The sequence below is a fragment of the Ictidomys tridecemlineatus genome, chromosome 4 (genome assembly GCF_052094955.1).
Source record: "Ictidomys tridecemlineatus isolate mIctTri1 chromosome 4, mIctTri1.hap1, whole genome shotgun sequence".
Classification (NCBI taxonomy): domain Eukaryota; kingdom Metazoa; phylum Chordata; class Mammalia; order Rodentia; family Sciuridae; genus Ictidomys; species Ictidomys tridecemlineatus.
Genome location: NC_135480.1, coordinates 10,454,531 through 10,473,734, shown reverse-complemented (window position 1 = coordinate 10,473,734; position 19,204 = coordinate 10,454,531). Strand labels below are relative to the sequence as shown.

The following is a 19,204-nucleotide window of genomic DNA, read 5'->3' as shown; positions in this document are numbered from 1 at the left end:
AAACAGTTAAGAATGTGGTTCAGTGATAGAGTGTCCTGTACCTCAAAAAAAAAAAAAAAAAAAAAAAAGGAAAGGAAAAGAAAGACTATTTCCAAAGCTGCATCTCCATGACCCCCACAACAGCCTCCCAGGAGTCCACAGGCAAGAAAGGGCCAGACTCTGGTACCCACCATCCTGAGGTGCTGGGACTGGATCCTCTGTAGCCACTTGCCCATTTGTGCCTGCTCCCTGCCCTCTCTCCTGTCCTTCCACACCCTCACCCACCCCCAATTCCTGGCACCCAATGCACACTCACCCTCCTTGACCACCCCAGTGCGGGCCGCAGGGGAGTTCTGCATCACCTCCTGCACAAAGACACCGTCCTCCCTCTGGGCAATGGTCAGCCCGTGGGAGCCGCTGCCCTGCCAGTTGGGCAGCAGCAGCTCCCGGGTAGTCTCTTCCTCCTTCTCCATCTGGGAAGAGATGAGAAAGGGAGCTCAGGTCAGTGGGGATATAAGGACAGGAGAAAGCCATGGATTCGGGATTCCAGGGGGTGAAAAGGAGGTGACCAGCCCCTGGTCCCTTCCACTCAGGGCCCAACCTCCCAATGCCACGAGAGGTTTCCAACATCCCCCATTCTGTCAGCTCCACCCACAAAGCCTCACACTCTCCCTCCTACTGACCTTTGCAGGATTCAGTTCAGGAGCGAATGCCTTGCCAGGAGCCCGCCCCTCCTTCCTTTCTTCCCCTCAGTCTCTCTGTCGGGAATCTCGGTCACACAGCCTAGGGACAAATTCAGAAAGATGCTCACACTCAGCTCACTGGAAACCCTGACCAACGCTGCTCCCCAGGCCAAGCCCCCACTACAGTCAGCAGGTCCATGATTCTCAAGCCTGGTATCACGGAAAGTAGGTGGAGAGGAGGCCAGAGCCAGTTTCAAATCCTGCCTCTGCCTCGTCCTAGCTGTGGGACCTTGGCCAAGGCACTTGACTTCTCTGAACTCCCCTTTCCTCATCTGCAAAAATGGAAATGAGAAAGGATTTCCGAGAGGTGTGAAGGAAAGAGAAGCCAGCGCTGGCAACACAGGTGTTCCACGACACCACACGCTCATCAGTCTCCACGGCAGCTTCCGGAGGGAGACGTTACTGTCTCCACTTTACAGATGGAGACAGAAGTTTTGAGAGACCAGTTTATCCAGGCTTTACTCCAAGAGAACAACGATACCAGTCTGCAACCTGCACCTGGAATGCTCCCCTAATCCACATCTTGTCTGACAGGAGACTCCTCAGAAGGGACCTGTAAGGTGGGGATGGCAATGCCCTCCCTGTCCCAGTGACAACATGCTAGTTTATCATCTCTAACCTGGTCCTCGGGACCAAGAGGAATCCTCGCCAGATGGGAACAAAAGGAGCCCTAGTCCCAGCAGGCAGGGGCCCAAACCAAGAGGCTGTGGTAGAGCCCAGCCTGCCTCAGACCCACGGTGAGTGGAGACCCATCCGGCTGCCCACACTGAACCATGAGCCAGGTCCTTAAGTCAAGTCACGCCGCGCGACAGGATGAGCTGTCAGCTGCAGTGGCACCCTGATAAGACTTTAGGCAGAACCCTGGGTACAGCCAGGAACTACAGCCACCCTCACAAAATGGTGGCATCAGCCATCAAAAGCATACCCCTGAAATTGTGTAGGGGAGCCTCACCCAGAGCTCCACCCTGAAGCTGTTGGCATCAAGAATTAGTCAACCAATCAATAAATACATAACTACTGATCACCTCCTGAATGTCCACCATTGTACTGGAGGCTGCAAAAGACTCTAGTCAGGAACAAACACAGCCCAGCCCAGCACTTAATTGCCTACTGCATGAGATTGTTACCTAACGCCACTCATGCATCCTCTAAACATTTACTGAATGCACTCCATGTGCCAGATATGGAAATTTAAAACACTTAGATCCTGTCCCAGATATAAATTATAACTGAGGTGCTCTGGGTGTAACCAATTTGGCTTCAGAATGTTCCAGAGGCTTGAGAACCTTCTCAGAAATGACTATAAATGGGTCTTCAAGGTGCTACAGGACTGGGACTCTTGGAAATTCACAGGCACTTAGCAGTTCCAGTCTAGGTGAATCTCAACGTGGCTGAAAAGGTAAACACAACCCCTCACCCCCTCCAGCCTAGGCCTCCACACCTGTTCTCCAGGTTGACAAACTCATAAATGCAGTGCTTGTCATGGACACAGGTGCTGACTAGGGGCGAGCAAAGCCTCGGAGGGCCTGCTGGCACAGGTGTGAGCTGGGAAAACAGCTCATCCCTTCCCGGCAGGCAGAGAGGCCACTGCAGGAAGTGGCCATGACCCTTTCCAATGTGAAACAGCAAAACTGGAACTTAAAGGGCACCTCTGGGTTAAGTCCAGTGCTAAGAAGCCAGCCCTGCAGACAAAGAGCCAGGCAGAGGCAGCGACGGAGAAAGTTTCCAGCCCAGGCCTCTCTGTTCCGAAGCCCCCTCGGGTCTCCCCAGCACCCATCTTCCTCCTTGAGTGGGGCCCCTTTCTCAGCCCAGCGACCTGGTGCTGAGCCAGCAGCAGGCGGCGGGGAGAAGGCAGCCAGCTCACCCTCGCCCACATGTCAGCCCCACCCTCCCTCCTTCCCCAGTGAGTCACTGCAGCGGCCAGCAGCAACAGCTCCAGACAGGCAAAGGGTCACGCCTAAAACCCGATCTGCAGACGCCTCCTCCTCTAGACCCCCAGGTGCCACAGGGGCCGGGGCTCCTGTGAGCTCCTCAGGACGGGGACCCTAGACAGAAGTCCTGGAAGCACAAAGCTGGAGCTCAAGAGCTTCAACCAGGCTGCCTCCAGGAGAGGGAGAAGCCACTCTGAGAAGGGTAAGCAGCCTGGGAAGACTGAAGCTGTTGCACCTGAGGCTGCAGGTGGGTCCTGGCCGGGCACTTGAGAGCTTCCTGGCCAGGTGAGGCTGCCCGCCACCCCACTGCTGCGGCTCCAGTCATGCCTTCCTGACCCAGCCAGCAAGGACTCCCCTCTCAGCTGATCTGGGCCGTTCAGTTCTGAGGATCCGCAGGGGATGCAAACAGAAGCTGTAACCATGATGGCAAGGACCTGCATGTGGGTCCCAGCCCTTGGTCTCTCCCCTGTCCCTGGAGCCCATATACCAGGCGCAGATGGTCCTTCCGACTCCTCCTCCCACGCCACTGAGGTTTAGTCAGGCTTCCCGGGAGCAGAGGGCTCTGTCCTGCTTTCTCCCCGAGGCAGTTGTCTGGAGCTCTGGGGAATCCGCACTCCTCCGTCAGGCATCACAAGCCTCTGCGCTATTAGAGGCCTCAGAGGCAGGCTATCCAACCTGGTGGCGTCTCCACGTGCGACTATTTAAACTTAAACCAAGTTACATTAAAACTGTAGTTCATTCACGGCACTAGCCACATTTCAGGCGTTTCACTGACCACGTTTCAGGCTACTGGCTCCCATGGTGGCATGGATCTAGATTTCCCCCACTGTGGGGTTCTATGGGACAGCACTGGCAGCCACACCAGATGGGGGAACAAGGTCTAGAGAGGCGCGAATGGAGCAGTGCTGGGGTCCTGGAACCCTGGCCTGCTAGCTCATAGCCCACCTGACGCTGGCTCACGGTGTTCTTTGTGATAGGAAGAGCAGGGCTGGAGTGAAAACCCCTTAGGTCAGAAAAGAACTAAGATCCTGAGGGCGCTCTGACTGCAAAGCTGAGAAGACACACATCCAAGACTCCAGGGACGGAGCGTGTTTCAGGCCAGAAGCCCTGACGGAAGAACGGGTCATTCTATGATTCAAAACCTCAAAGAATATATACAGAGAGGCAGGGCTCTGCCGTGCCCACCACCATGGACTGGGGGAACACCGAGCCGACCCAGGAGATGCCCAGGAAGCCGAATCCTTGCCCAAAGCAGAGGGTCTCCGCTAGGGCTGGCTTCTGGAGGAGCATTGTTTCTCCAGTGCTCAGAGGAGTGGGGACCGGGCCTGTTCCCCGACAGAGATCACATGAAGCCAGCCAGGGAGGGGGCCAAGGCCAATTGCTGCAGCAGCTGAAGACAGCCTTGCATCAGCTTCAGCGTCAAGATGACAGGAACTGATACACTCCCGGGGAAGCCCATGGGCCTCAATGCCTGAGTGCACCAACCTGAAGAAAAGATGCACACCCGAGGGACACATGACACGCATCCACCTACCCAGGCTGGACACAGAAGGCAACACTTCAAGGAAGAGAGAGGCACCCCCTCCCACACGGCAGGGAAGACACCAGCCGCAGGGAAACTTCCACCCAGCACAGCAGCTCACACCGGTGCCAACCAACCCACCGTAGACCCAGGGCCAGAGAGAAGCAGTCCCTGTCCTGATCCTGCAATGACTCAAGCCCAGAATTAAAGACCTCCACCACAGGGAAAGCCCCAAACACTCATAACTAGGAGGTGGGGTGGATATTCAAAGAAGAGAGACACACCCAGGGCGCGGGGGGGGGGGGGGGGGGGTGCCCTCATAAATACTCCCCAGAGCAAGGAGGAAGAGAAAGCTCCACATGGGAAGACTGAAAGAACCCTCCCTCCTACCCTCATCCCAACTGCCGCCACCCATTGAGAGAGAATTCTGCAGAGAATTCTGCACTGTTGCCTGCAAGGTACTGTGCTGGCGACATCCCATGCCTGGGGTCTCAGTCCGTCCCCAAACAACTCTAGGCGGTGAGAATGAAGATCCTTATTTTAGAGTTGTGAAAACAGGCATGGGAGGTCGGATGACTGAGCTGCCCTGCAGGCCCAGGGTTCTCTGACTCCAACGCCAACAGTTTTCACTCAAGAAGAGATGAAGGCACAAGTAAATACACAGGATGACACGCACGAGAAACCACAGAGAAAGATGCACGCGGGAGATATCAGAAGTGGGCCCAGAGCTGGAGGGGTAAAGAAAGAATGCTGGAGGGACAGACCCACAGAAAGACAGAGGAGCCTCCAGAGGCCCCTCCCCACACACCAGCCTCATGCTGGCCTTGCTGGGGTCCCAGCGCCTTGCACTCGAGGGGCCTTTGGATTCTGGGACTCATAGAAGTTGTGTCTCCAGGAGTCAGTAACCCTGAGCTTCCCAGAACCCAGCTCACCTCTAGGTTTATCCTGGGCCCCAACAGGTGGGGGAAAGAGAACCATTTCCTTCTGGGGCTGAACCAGCACCAGGCTCACTCTAAAGGCAAGCACTCACAGGGTAGTGCAAGCATTGCCACTCCCTGGGAGAAGGAAATGTCCCTGGCAGGCAGACCCTCATCTCAGAGGAGCAAGGAGAAATACAGGGGTGGCATCTCCCAGGATCTAAGCCTCAAAATGGACCCTCAAGGATGTAGCTGCCAGACTTGTATTTGGGGAGGAAAAAAAGCATACCCTTTTTCTACTTGAAGTAGAAGTGGGCAGTGATCTAAGTGGCACTGGGAACCTTCACATATCTACCCAGCTGATTCTGGGCAGTATGCCCCAAGGGGGCACTTTCAATTTATGAGGGTGGGTGGAATTATCAGGGAGAATCAGACCAACATTTTGCAAGATACAGGTGACACGGACCCTGGAAAGATGTTCACAGAAAGACATACAAGGACTCACACACTCAGCGGATACTCAAAGACCCTCATCAGCCCTGCTCCCCACCCTTCACTGCCCAGAGCAGGACCACAGGCCCTGCTCACAGCAGACACCTGTCATGAGATCCTTTACCTGCTCACCTGGTGCTGTGTCCCTGAGTCTGCACTTCGCTGTGTGCGCACCTGCCAATCTTGCCACCCTGCTACTTAACCTTGGGAGTGGGAGGCTGAGCTGGCCCAGCCCACAGCTCCTACCTGGAGAAAGTCTTCCAGTCTGATCGCTCTAGCCATCCCCTCCCCACACTCGCTTCCCTGACCCTCACCAGTGTGGCTTTTCTGATTGTTGACAGCCAGGGCAGCTCTCTACCTGGAGCGCAGCCAACTGGCGGCTTTCTGAAATCTCTCTTTACCTCTCTCTACCCTGGCCACACACATCTGCCTCCCACGCCCCCAGCAAGCTCCAAGCTGTAAAGTCCAAGTTCCCACTTCCAGCAGAGAGGGAGATTCCCCCTTCCTCCCTTGGCCAAGAGGGACACCCCTACCCTCCTTGTGACGGAGACTTGGGGACAAGCATTATAGGGTACAATGGGAACTCCCACACCTGACCACAGAGACATGGAAGAATGGCCCTTTACTCAGGACCACTGGGATTAGGACACCAACTGATGAGGTGTGGTGCCCTTCAGGGCAAGGAGAGGGAGTAAAGAAGAAAGCTCTGGCCTTGACCCTGAGGGGTCAGCACAGCTTGGAGGCTGCCCTCCATCCCCTCCTGGCCAGCTCTGGAGACAGTGCTCTGCGCTCGCCCCCCAGTGGTCAGACCGCACTAGTGCAGGGGCGCAGGGCCGGGCAGGGCCAAAGAGCCGCCCCCCAGCTGTAGCCAGGATCTGCTCCAGGCACTTCCCCTTCCCTTAGAACCTCCGCTCAGGCCCCAGGGGACTTGGCAGGATGCCCCTCCCTGACAGGACGTGTGCAGTGCCTTGCTCAGCCTCTCTCAGCCTCGCTCTGTGGGGTTGCACTCCCAGGGCTTCCCTAGCCCTCTTCTAGATATCTGCACACAGACTCCAGGGCCTGGACCTCTGGGACAGGGAGGCTAGCTCCAGTCTTTACTTACAGCCTCTGCAGCCAGCAGGAAACCTCCACCACCAGGGTGGACTGCCATGACCCAGGCCCTCCAAACCCCACCAGGCCCACCACAATGTAAGGATCCCTATGTACAACCAATGGGATACCCACTCACAGGCAATGATGCAAACCTCACTCAAATTCAAAGGCTGCTGCTTGGCAGAGTGGCACATGCCTGTAATCCAGTAACTTCGGGGGCTGAGGCAGGAGGATCACAAGTTTAAGGTCAGCCTTGGCAATTTAGCCATATCCTGTCTCAAAATACATTAAAATGGCTTGGGGCTATAGCTCAGAGACACCCTGGGTTCCATCCCCAGTATGAAAGCAAGGGAGAAAGAAAGAAATTCAGAGGTTGTGACACAGGTAGTCACAGGGACCCAAGGGCACAGTAGAGCTACAATTCCTGCACTGCTAAGAGTGGGGGACCCAAGACCACCAGCTACAACGGCCCAGCCCCAAGCCTTGTTGGGTAGGAACTGAGGCTGAGTTCATCAAAATGTGCATACACGGGGGCTGGAGTTGTGGCTGAGCGGTACAGCGCTCGCCTAGCACATGCAAGGCCCTGAGTTCGATCCTCAGCACCACATAAAAATAAATAAATAAAATAAAAGTATTGTGTCCAACCACAATTAAAATATATATATATATTATACAGAGAGAGAGAAAGAGAGAGAATTTTTTTTTTTTTTGTAGATGGACACAACACAATGCCTTTATTTTTATGTGGTGCTGAGAATCGAACCCGTGTCCTGCCTGTGCCAAGCAAGCACTCTACCGCTGCGCCACAATCCCAGCCCAAAAAATAAATATATTTTTAAATGCATATACAGGACCTATAATCCCAATGACTCAGGAGACTGAAGCAGGAAGAACAGAAATTTGAGGCTGGAATGGGCAATTTAGCAAGACCTGACTCAAAACAAAAAATGGACTGGGGAAGTAGTTCAAAAGGTAAAATGCCCTTGGGTTCAATTCAGTACTGCAAAAAGAAAAAGAAAAAATGCATACACAGATTCCTGTGGTGCCTTGTGGCTCTACTATGTGCCCCCGGACCTCCTCAGACACATTCTGGCATGAAGGAAATCTCTCTGCTTGAACTCAGAAAGGCTCAGAAGCCTGGCTAGACTGTCCACTGGTAGCAGTGAAATGTAAGTCCCTGGCAGTGTGGCTGAAGCCCTCAGCAGGCAGAGACAGCAAAAGGCCTTAGGCTCCCATTGCCACCACCCAAGCTAAAGGCACTCTTTCTCTTGCTTTTTCTTTTCTTTTCTTTTCTCCCCCCCCCCCCACTGCTGTATTGAGGATTGAACCCAGGGGCACCTACCACCAAGCAAAGTTTTCAAGGATGGCCTCAAATTTGCAATCCTCCTGCCTCAGCCTCTGGAGTAGCAAGGATTACAGACCTAATCGAACATTCTAAACCCTCTCCAGCGGCCACCTCCCTTTCTCAAACCTAAGAGTGCAACAGCACATGGTCAGCCCAACTCCAGGGAGAGAAACCTGGGGGCGTCCAGGCAAAGTTCCCATCAGGAATCAAACTAGCTCTCCTGGTCTGCCTCTCTGTCCCCAGGCAGTTCTCAAGTTCTAAAGGAGGTGGTAGCCACACCCTAGTAGCCCACACACCCCTCCACCCCCACAGCTTTGCCCCAACCCCTCAAACCAGCTCCTCAGGCTCAGGGTGGTGTGCTCTGCCAGGGTTCACCAGCCAGTTCCACTTTGAGCAAAAGAATCCAGTGTGGTGGTGCCCAGAGGACTCTACCAGGGGCCTCCCTGGGACTGAGGTGACATGGGACCTCCAGTTCATTCCCTGCCCTTGACTGATGGCTGGCTTTCCTCTTTCACCAGTCTCCTATGGCTTACTCTCTCTCATCCCCCACCCTGACCCTGGCCCTGGTCCTGTAGCCTCACCCTCTGGCTGGCAGCTCTGTGTCCCCAGCTCTGTGGGGTCATCTCTTCAAGGAGCTGCCCATGCCCAGACCCCTGACTGCCATATCAGCATTACTAAACTCTGCATGTCTTGCATTGCCCCTGCGTCCTGTTCTCTCTCACTGTCCCTGTGCATACTCTCTTAGGACAAGGACTTTAGAGGACTCACATCCTCCAGCACTCATCTCCCATCCGCCCCACAGGGCCTGCAGGCTTTGCTAACTCAGCTTTGGTGGTCCCAGTTCATTTCCCACCCTCTCTTACTGCACAGCTCACAGCTCAGAACAAGGTGCTTCCTAAACCTGGGGCTCCCTTGTACTCCCCAGTCTGCACACTCTGCCCACTAGGTGAGGGCCCAGTCCAAAGAACCTCCAGGCAGAGAAGGAAGCCTGGGAAAGAGAAGAGTGCCACACCCTGCTCAGGGACTTCTCTCCTGGGGCATGGACCAAAGAGAGATCTAGTCCCCTCGATTACACCCAGTACAGACATGGAAACCTTCAAATGCTTCCCAAATCAATCTCTCCCTTCTTCCTCATTCTCCCTCAAATTTACCTATCAGGACAGCACCCATTAGATCACTGGATCCCACAAAATCAACCAACACTTATCATGTTGCTAAGTGTTGCTAGGTGCTGCTAAGAAGGAGAGAAGGTGAAGCTATTCGAATGGGGAGAACTATTTCAAAACCATTTATTGGGAGCCCAGCGATATGCTGGGGAAAGAGGTAGATATCTGGGCCCCTATTCCTGGGGAAATCCCATGTCATTCTTTAAGGACCTCAAAGCCAGGAGAGGCTTCACACTGCCTTTCCCCAAATCCCTCCACAGAGCAGGGCATTCAGCAGCGAGTGCAAGCACCCCGGAGCACCTCGCCACTACTCTCACCTCCGCCCAGGGCCACACCCTGAGAAGCGCGCAATAGAACACACGAAACTCGCACAATCCCTCCGTGGTCACACTGTGCAGAAGTACCAGAGCCATCCCCACCTGGTTGTCGAGGCTCAGAACTGAGAGATCCCCCCACGTCTTTCATCGGCCCCCTCAGCTCCCCTTCCACACAAGGGGAACAACCTTCATTGCTCCCAACTCACAAGTCCCTCCGGCCAGAGTCGCCAAGGATCTGTGCCCCCACACCCCAGACCTGGCACTGTAGGGGGCGCCCAGCCCTGCCAGGGGCGGGCCAGGCCTTCACACACTGCACACCCCCTCCCTGCATGGGAAAGCCTTACATAACACAGTTCTCTGCACACACCCTAAAGCACGCTGCCTTTCCAGCCCCACAGCGGGACCTCGCCCCCCGGCCCTCTCTCCTGGCGCGCGCTGCCTGAGTGGAGGGGTCCAGCGAGGGCAGCTAAGTCCTCCTCCTACGCCAAGCCCTGCTCCTGCCCCCACCTCCCACACACAGCCCCTTTCCCCCTCCCCTTTGCCCCTCACCACTCCTCCCCAAGTTCTGGTTTGAATTAGTCACCGGCTCCAACCACCACATTCCTCAGGCTGCTGGCGTGGAGCCAAGCGCTGGGGCGGGGGCCCTCCCGCCCGGACGGGTTTGGGAGTTGGGTGGGGGAGAAAGCGCCGCCTCTGGAGGGGAAGGGGCGGTTCTGGGGGCTGTGTGGCTGCACGGCCCCCCTCCCGCCCACCCCAACGCAGGAATCTCCCTAATTATGTTCCCCACCCCCACCCCCACTCCCACCCATCCCGTCGGGAGGAGCGCTGCAAACTTCCAGGCTCGGCGGCCCTGGAAGAAGAAGGGAGTTTTCTGGAGCGGGGAACACGGAGGGGCAAGAGCAGGGCGGGGCTGCTGGGGGTGGCGCGGAGGGCCGCCAGGAGCGAGAAAAGGAGGCTCGTGGTACAGAACAGGGTGGGGCCGGGAGGACTCGGGACGCAAGGCAGGGACGGAGGTGCGGGCAGCAAGGAAGGACAGCGGAGGGGGCGCACCGAGCGGAGGCTCGGGCGCCGGGAGGGGCCGGGGGACTGCGGCTGCGATCTCGGAAACTCCTGTAAACAGGGAATACAAACGGAGTGGCGCGCTGAGCCACCGCCCCAAGGAGAGGGGGTGGTACCAGGCCAGAAACGGGGCGCCCTGCCGTGCGGCAGGGACAACAATCCACCCCTGAGAGAACTAGGAGTGGAGCGAAGCACACTTCGGAGCGATTTTCCAACTTGGCCCAACTTGTGCCCCAAAAGAGCTCCGATCCCAGAGCATGACGCGTCGCCCCTCCTCCCTGGCGGCTGCGGGAGGACAAGCTTGCTCCAAACTGTGAATTCTCACAGTGACACCACTCTCAATACGCCTGGATGGAGCCCCGCAACCCGCCTCCCCCTCAGGTTACGGGTGCAGTGGCCCCCGATCGCGCCACGGTGCGCCAAGCGCCCCTACCTGCGCGCTCAGCCCCGGGGCACAGCCATAGCCAGCGAGGGGCCCGAGGTCGCGGTGCTGTGGCTGCTGACTGCTGCGAGCCCCGGTCGGGGCGGGTCCGGCAGGGCGGGCGGTGCAGTCCCCGCGGCAGAGCTGCTCCGAGTGGCCGGGCCCCCGCGCGCGGAGGCGGCTCTTGTAACTCCGGCTCGGGCGGGCGGGTCGGCCGGAGCTGTGGGGAGAGGGCGGGGCCGGGCGGGGCCCCAACAGGGCTGAGACCAGCAAGCGGGGCGGACACTCGAGGGACCGGGAGTAGGTTGGTGTGGTGGAGGGGCACGGAGGGGACGCAGGAACAAGGAGGTGTCGCCTACTCCCCTCCCCCGTCTCTTGCGCCCTGCCCTTTAGCCAGGATCTACTCCCCTCCCCTAGTAAGTGGAGTGTGTAGCTTCATCGACCAAAACCTCCTTGAAGCACGCTGGGCTCATAGCTGGAATTGAGAGTCAACCCATTTTGCAGGAAGGGCCAAGAGACTCAGAGTTATTGGGGACTTGGATGATTCATTCGCGACCTCCAGCCTGAAACACGGACCTTTGAGTTTTATCTCGGAGTAGGCAAGATTTCATCCCTCGTCCCAGACACTTCGCTTGGTTCCCAAACTCCCCTGCAGCCGCGCCCATTTCTTGCCTTCAGACTTTCATGATGCCCGCTCATCCTCTCCCTCTATGGAACCAACTTAGAGACGCTGGTCCCACCCTCCAAGAATCAGGGTCGCCAATGCCCCAGGCTCTACAGTGCTGCTTCAGCTGGGGCAGCAACACCGGAGTCGGGCCTGCACCCTTAGAGAAGTGACTGGGCTTCCCACCTTCCTCTGCAAATTGTACCCCCACACACCGCCCCACGAAACTGAGGAGCCTGGGCTTCACTCTTCCTCCGCCTTCCCTGTCCTCCTGGATTTTCCCAACCCCTCCCTCATCTCTGCACTTGCAGGATGCGAGTATCCCAATTTACAGCCATTTCCCACAGCCACTTCTAACTACATGGAGATTTTTATTAAACGCTTAATGATGGGGTATAGGAGCCTCTGGCTACACACCCCATCCTCCACATTCCCTTTCTCTTCTCCCTTATGAGTCCTCTTATCTCCCCCCAACCAAGTGGCCATTCACTGCCCACTCCAATTTCCCTTTCTTCCCAAATGCTGGGGAAAGGAGACGGAGACCTCAGGCTCGGAAACTAAGAATACCTGGCCAGGGCATGAGCACCCCACTGGCTGCAGGATCTTGAGTGGGCTGGGGCTGAGACCAGCCTGGCCCTGTCCTCTGAAATGGCAAACATGTTTACAGGCTAAAAATACCAGCAGCAAAGTCTGCTGCCAGCCCTGGGGGCTGTAGGCAGGTCCAGTTACCCTCACAGGGTAGCGGTGGGGGAGGGAAGAGACAGCAAAAGGAGCCACAGAAATGCAGACAAGCAAATAATGGACACACAGAGGTGGAAACACGTATGTATATAGACTTCAGACAGGTATAGACATGCAAAGATGCAGAGACTTGGGCACCAGCCCCCCCAACTCACACACACACACACACACTCATACACACCCACACACAAAGAGGTATTTACTTAATGACTCAACCTCACTATACACATCACAAGCACACTGTCATAGACACAGACTTTCCTGAAAAATCACATTTTCTCCCATTTTGTCCTGCACTCCTTTCCTAGCACCAATCTCACTTAAAGGAAAAAAAGTCTAAACTTTTAAGTTTACAAACTTTTTTAAAAATAAAAACTAACAGCTGTTTACTGACATCTTTTTGCATTTTATTTCATTGTATATAATATTTATTCAGTTTCATAAACATAGATCAAGAATGAGATAAAGTGGCCTGCCAGAAGCAGTGGCACACATCTGAAATCCCAGCAGTTTGGGACACTGAGGCAGGAGGATCACAAGTTCAAGGCCAGCCTCAGCAACTTGGTGAGACCCTGTCTCAAAATCAAAAATAAAGAGTTGGGCTGAGGATGTAGCTTGGTGGTAAAATGTCCCTGGGTTCAAATCTCAGTACTCCCCCAAAAGATAAACTGGCCTATAATCCTACAAATCAGTTAATCCTTGTTGACATTTTTATTTTATTTTATTTTTAGTTGTAGATAGACACAATACTTTTATTTATTTATATGTGGTGCTGAGGATGGAACCCAGTGCCTCACACATGCTAGGCAAGCACTCTGCCAGTGAGTCATAACCTTGTTGACATTTTAAAAAATAAAATCAATACTTTCCTAAAGGTGAAGTTTGCTTTTTTTTGTTTGTTTGTTTGTTGTTTTGTTTTGTTTTGTTTTGTTTTTTGGGGGGTGTTTGCTTACTTATTTAATTTGGTGTTGGAAATGAACCCAGGGCCTTCCACATACTAAACACATACTTTACCCCTGCGCTACACCCAGTCCCTAAAATTTAAATAATATAGAAATGTATAACAATAAAAAGTAAATGCCTTCCTTCCTTCTCTACAAAAGTCCCTCTCCCACAAAGTAAGCACTGTTAATAATTTACCAAAGGATTTTTAACTTTGAAATGAATCATCATTTGGTTCCTTGAAAGAGCAAGGTCTCCTAGTACATATTAAAATGGGAATTGATTTACACTCCAAGTTTTCAGAAAGATGGCTATGGTGTGACAAGATGGCTATAGGGGTTTGGAGAAAGGAGGTTGGATAGGAAAGAAAGAACAGGACATGGGACATGGGAAGTGGGAGGGCCTGGACGTCATTCACCTCAGTTCAGCTTCATCAGGCCCCCCAGGAACAAAGAGCAGAGGCAAGCTTCCCGGGCTCAGAGCCAACTTATCTGCTCCTTTGTTTGTTCTGGCCACCTTCTTGGTCAACAGGGAAGAAGGCAGGATGGTGAGGTGGGCTTTTGGAGCAGGCATAGAACAGGGGTCACTGGCCAGGTACTTCATTCAGGAGTAAGGGTAACAAGATGACCTGGTGAGGGTGGTTCTAGGAACTGGCTCCTGCCCCAGTCCTAAGAAAGTAGAGAGTGGGTAACCTCCACACTGCCTCCAAAAAACCATGATCTGGAACCAGAACTGGGATTTCCTACATCAGCCTACTCAGTCCAGGGGAGGGGAATGTTTTCAAACAATTTTGATAATGTAAGTGGAGACACACTTTTAGAAATTTCTGCCAAACCTTTTTCTTCTAATACAGCACCCCTCTACTCCAAATCCCCAAAAGCTACTGTAATGGTGATTTTTTTTTCTTTCTGCATCATAGCATGTATTTTCATCTATTAGCTCATTCAATCCTCACACACCCTGGGAAGGAAGCACCCAGTGAGGGAGGCAATGGTCTCAGAGAGGGTTAGTGATTTCTGTGAAGTCACACAACTGACTGAAACAGGAGTCAAAGCTCCCACTAGCATTTAGGCTTCGTAAGGAGAGAGGTTCCCCCCTCCCCTGTGTGTGCCCCATGCCTAGAGCAGTGGTGAGTACATAGCAATCACTCAGGAACAGGTTTTATTATTTATTTCTCGGTGGTGGCACACGCCTGTAATCCCAGCGGCTCGGGAGGTGGAGGCAGGAGGATCACAAGTTCAAAACCAGCCTCAACAATTTAGCAGAGCACTAAGCAACTCAGTGAGACCCTGTCTCTAAAAAAAAATATATATATATATATATTCACACACACACACACACACACACACACACACACAGACAAAATAGGGCTGGGGATATGGCTTGGTGGTTGAGTGTCCCTGAGTTCAATCCCTGGTACCTCCCCAAAAATATTATTTATTTGTTTGTTTATTTATTTATTTATGTGGTTCTGAGGAGTGAGCCCAGGACCTCATACATGCTGAGCTTGTGCTCTACCACTGAACTACCCAGATGAATGAATGAACGAATGAATGAACTCCAGACATAATTTGATCACAAAGCCCCTGCTCTTTCTCCCAGAGCAGCATCCTGCATCCCACACCATTAGTTTCCTGGGACTCTCAGTTCCCAGAAAGCAATTTTCTTATGTGTCGGTCTCTCCTGCAGCTGCACAAACATTATTCTATGTTCCATACTGGGTCAGGGACCTGTGGTGATGGCGTAAGACGTAAAAGAGAACTTGGCAAGATGGAATCCCTGCCCTGGAGGCACTCAGTCCCCAAGGAAATGGCTCTGATCACTCTTACCTTGTCCTCTGAATTTCTTGCAGAACTTATACTTTGAGAAAACTGAAAACTCTTTTTTCTTTAAAACCAGGTCTTTTACACTGCTGCCTCCCCCCACACCACACACGTACATGTACGCACACTCACACACTTTGTTAAGAGTCCTCTTTGACCAACCCTAAAAAAAAAAAAAAAAAAAAAAAAAGTCTTCTCCAAGGTTTCACACTCCTGTCAAATTAAAGGTTATAGTCTTTTTACCAGCACTCTCCACCAGCCATCAGAGGTGTCTAACACCCTGCGTCCAGACTCACTGGCAAAGCTAGGTGAGCTCTAGGACTCATCATCACTGGGATAGCCCAGCTTCTCCAGAGTGACGCTTCCTCCCTCCCTGGGGGTTCCCGGAAATATACGTGTTGTGAGTTTGTGTATGATGAACCTTGGGCTCCTCCGTTGCCAGGCAACGTGCCTCTGTTTAGTTCCTATTTTTCCTGTTTCCATAGTAACCACAAAGGGGAGCTCTGTGGACCGGCCCCTTGCCAGGGGATTCCCCTTCCCCTCCCTTCTTGCCACAATCCCCTTTTTTGAAATCAGCAATTTACAGGGAAGAAAAAGGCTGACAGCTCAAAGGGTAATCTCGGCTTTTAAAAGTGTGATCCAGAAAGGAAGTGAAGTGTGCCGTCTGTTCTCAGTCTCTGTAAAACAGACTCCTCCCCCCATGAAAGTTCCCTTGCAAGGCGCCCTTAGCAGCAGAGAAATGACTATCAACTGTTCTTAGGGCCATTGGGGATCTCCCAGACCCCAGCTCCACCCCACACCAACCCTGGTATTAGCTTCCCTGCCAAACAGGCCCTTTTCCCATACACTCCACACTTCCTAATCTGTCATGTTCCCCAGCCAAACAGCAACCTTATTGGATGACTCAAGAATTCAAACATTTCCTTAGCAATTCTCAAATTCGGAACTCTTCACCCTAACCCTCAAATATGAAGCCAAATAAAATCATCCTTCCCAAACTCCATGCAAAGTCCAGTCTGAATTAAACCTCAAACTTTAAATAAGGAGTTCCTGAATTACTCGGATTGGACAGCCAATGCTTGAAACTCTTCTATGACACTCAGTGCTAATGAAATCTTCAGGTCCAAATAGACCCAAATTAGAGCCAGTTAGAGAACAAGAGACACAGGGCTCTGTCTTCAGAGTACAAAGCCTGGGAGGAAGGGAAGCCAAGAAAGATTGTCTACGCAGAAGAAAGGAGAAAAACTGGGCAGAGACAGGAAGCCAGGTAGCCACACGGGCCATGGAAAAAATAACAGACATGCCCTTAAGATGAGGGAATGCTGGGTGCCCTGGTGCAGGCTATAATCCCAGAGACGCAGGAGGCTGAGGCAGGAGGACTGAAAGCTCAAGGACAGCCTGGGCAATTTAGTGAGACCCTGTCCCAAAATTTAAAAAAATAAATAAAAGGACTGGGGATGTAGCTCAGGGTTAGAGAGCCTCTGAGTTCAATTCCCAAAACAAAAAAAAAAGAAAGAAAGAAAGAAAAAGGAAAGAAAGAAAGAAAGAAAGAAAGAAAGAAAGAAAGAAAGAAAGAAAGAAAGAAAGAAAGAAAGAAAGAAAGAAAGAAAAAAGAAAAGAAAGAAAGATTAGGGAAAGGAAGTGGCAAAATATGATTGTATGAGTCTCTGAAGGAGGGAGGGAAGCAGAGAAGACAGAAGAGCTCAGAATGAGCGGGGGACTGGGAGGGCAGAGTTGTAAACAGGAGCCCAGGGAGGGAGCAGGAATGAACAGAGCAGCCGCTTCAAGGGGAGTGGGGGGCAAGAGGGGAACACTAGCCTCTGCACCCCTACCTAGGAATCTGCTTTCCTGTCATCCTTCCCAACTTCCTCTGCCTTTTCCCAAGTTTCCAGGGGAAAGGGATACCAGCCTGGACTTCCCTCCCTTCTCTACTTACATTTCCCAAGACCAGCTTAAGGAGATCACGCTGAGCTGGGAAGGAAGGGCCTAGGCTGCCCAGAACCTGAGTCACCACATAGTTGAGGTTCCTGTCACTCAAAGTCCCGCCTCTGCTATGCCCTGCCCTGTGCCCTCTGCCCACTCCAGGACTTGGATTGCCACAGCTCACCCTGCATGGGTACCTGCTCCATGTCTATGCTTCTTACCACGGAGCTCTGGGCTCTCAGAAGCCTTTGACTGCTTGCTACCCTCCCTGATACTAGTGTGCTGAATCCACCATAGTTATTCCTCAGCTTTTGAGCGAAGCACCCTCCTCCTGGTCTTAGGAGCAAACCTGACTCAGTAAGAGCTGCAAGGACTGTGGGGACACTTGGATGTGCCCCTTGATAAGTCACTTCCCTTTCCTGGACCCATTTATTCACAGGTAAAATAAAGGATTACTCAAGATTGTCTCTCTTGCAGTGCTGGCATACGGTACATTCTGTAAGTCTGAGTCAAAGAAATGGATAGTTACTATTGCAGAGTGGGATAAAAGGGGTGTGTTCACTAACCCCTGTCCTAACAGTAGGAGTGAATGGGTGGGGTGGGGCAGGACAGGTCTGAGGCATTGCCACCACAGGGCAGCCAACACCCTAGGCAACTCGATGACTCAGGTCCCACATGGTAGAGAACTGGCCAGAAAATGCCCCGTGGCTTCCCTGTGAGTCAAGGGAAATGCGGATCTCCCTGAAGAATGCCTGGCTAGGGTCCCGCTATAACCAACCCTCCTTTACACCTAGAAAGTTTCCAGCCCAAGTCCAGCCCCCACTTCCTGTGATGGAACCCTAAGCTCATCTTTCTGCCTCCCTGGCTTGCACAGTTGCTTCCAATCCTCCCACCTGGCCTCTGTCATCCCTCTTCCCCCAAGGCTACCACCCTCCTTACCCTCCAAACAGCTCCCCTGCCCTGTCATGTTCTCCTTGGCTCTGCCCATCCTCACTGTTCACCCCCATCCTGGCAGCGCCAGCCAGATGATTGCAAAAGGGCTGAGCCAGCGAGAGGCCTTCACATGACAGCTGCCTCTGCTGCTGCAGCTGAGGGGAGGGGGCAGCTGGAAGTAGAGGCACATTCCATGGGAGATACTATCAGAAATAGCCCCAAAGCCTAACTGACCATCCGGGCCCTGATCTGCACACTGCCCAAGACCATTGTGTAAATTAACAGGCTCCACTTGGAATTCTGAGCAATCAGGAAAACAAAGGGAGTAGGAGGGCTGGGGATACAGCTCAGTTGCTTCACACCCACAAGGCCCTGGGTTCAATACCCAGCACCACTCGCACACAAAAGGGAGTAGTACAGGGCTAGGGGCCCAGAATGTTCAAATATCTAATGTCATGAGGGATGTTGCCACCGAACCAGTAGCACCTGTCCAAGATATTCTCCTTCTTAGCAAATAAAGCCCATTAGCCAGCCACCCCTGTCTCCCCTTCTCCACCCAACCCTTGGGTGCTGAGGCACTGGGACATCCCAGTAATTCCTCTGGAGTAAAACCATGGCCTAATCTGGGAGCCATGCCAGCCCAATAGAGCAAACAGACAAGAGCAGGTGGCACAGTTTTTCTAACCTTTCAGGAGCGCCAATATTTTAGCTTTGCAGCATTAGGGGAAGAAGAGAACAGGGTGGGTACCCCAGAACTATATTCAAACATGCAGAGGGCCAAAACAAGTTGGGGAAGTCTCAGAATGCTACTGGTACACCAGGGAGCGAGGGAGACCAGGAAGCTACAATCACCCAGAAAGACCAGCTGATGCGTGTGGAGGGAAAGTTCTGTGTTCTGAGGACAAAGTGGTAGTTGCCATGAAAATTGCAGTATTAATTTCAGAAATGACTGGGTGGAGTGCCCGAAGCACTTTATTCTTCTCCCTTCAGATTCTCGACCCTACCCCCATCTTTCAAAAGAGGAAGTGGCACATTTGGGGCATGTGGGCAGCTGGTGGGATGGTCTGACCCAGGGAGAGCAGCAGCTGTCCAGCTCTGGCTCAAAGCAGGACATGGGAGGGGAAAAAAAAAATCTAGGTCTTTCTTAGAAGAACTTTAAAGGTTTTAACTTTTTAAAAAAGTGACTGAAGCATA

The 19,204-nt window shown here is 52.9% G+C and overlaps 1 protein-coding gene across 2 annotated transcripts in view; it reads right to left on the bottom strand.

Annotated features, from left to right (window-relative positions):
• The window catches only part of Ahnak (AHNAK nucleoprotein), an 89,885-nt gene extending 78,659 nt beyond the window's left edge, over positions 1 to 11,226 (bottom strand). Inside the window, exons 1-3 of one of the 2 annotated variants that reach the window (XM_005331505.4) lie at positions 10,997 to 11,226; positions 663 to 762; positions 296 to 452 (exon numbers count right to left, since the gene is read on the bottom strand). In XM_005331505.4, coding sequence (XP_005331562.2) covers positions 296 to 452 — 157 coding nt within the window. In that variant the 5' untranslated portion in view covers positions 663 to 762; positions 10,997 to 11,226. The remainder of the gene's footprint in view (positions 1 to 295; positions 453 to 662; positions 763 to 10,996) is intronic. The other variant, XM_078045852.1, reaches the window with a different exon arrangement.
• Between the last annotated feature and the right edge of the window lie 7,978 nt (positions 11,227 to 19,204).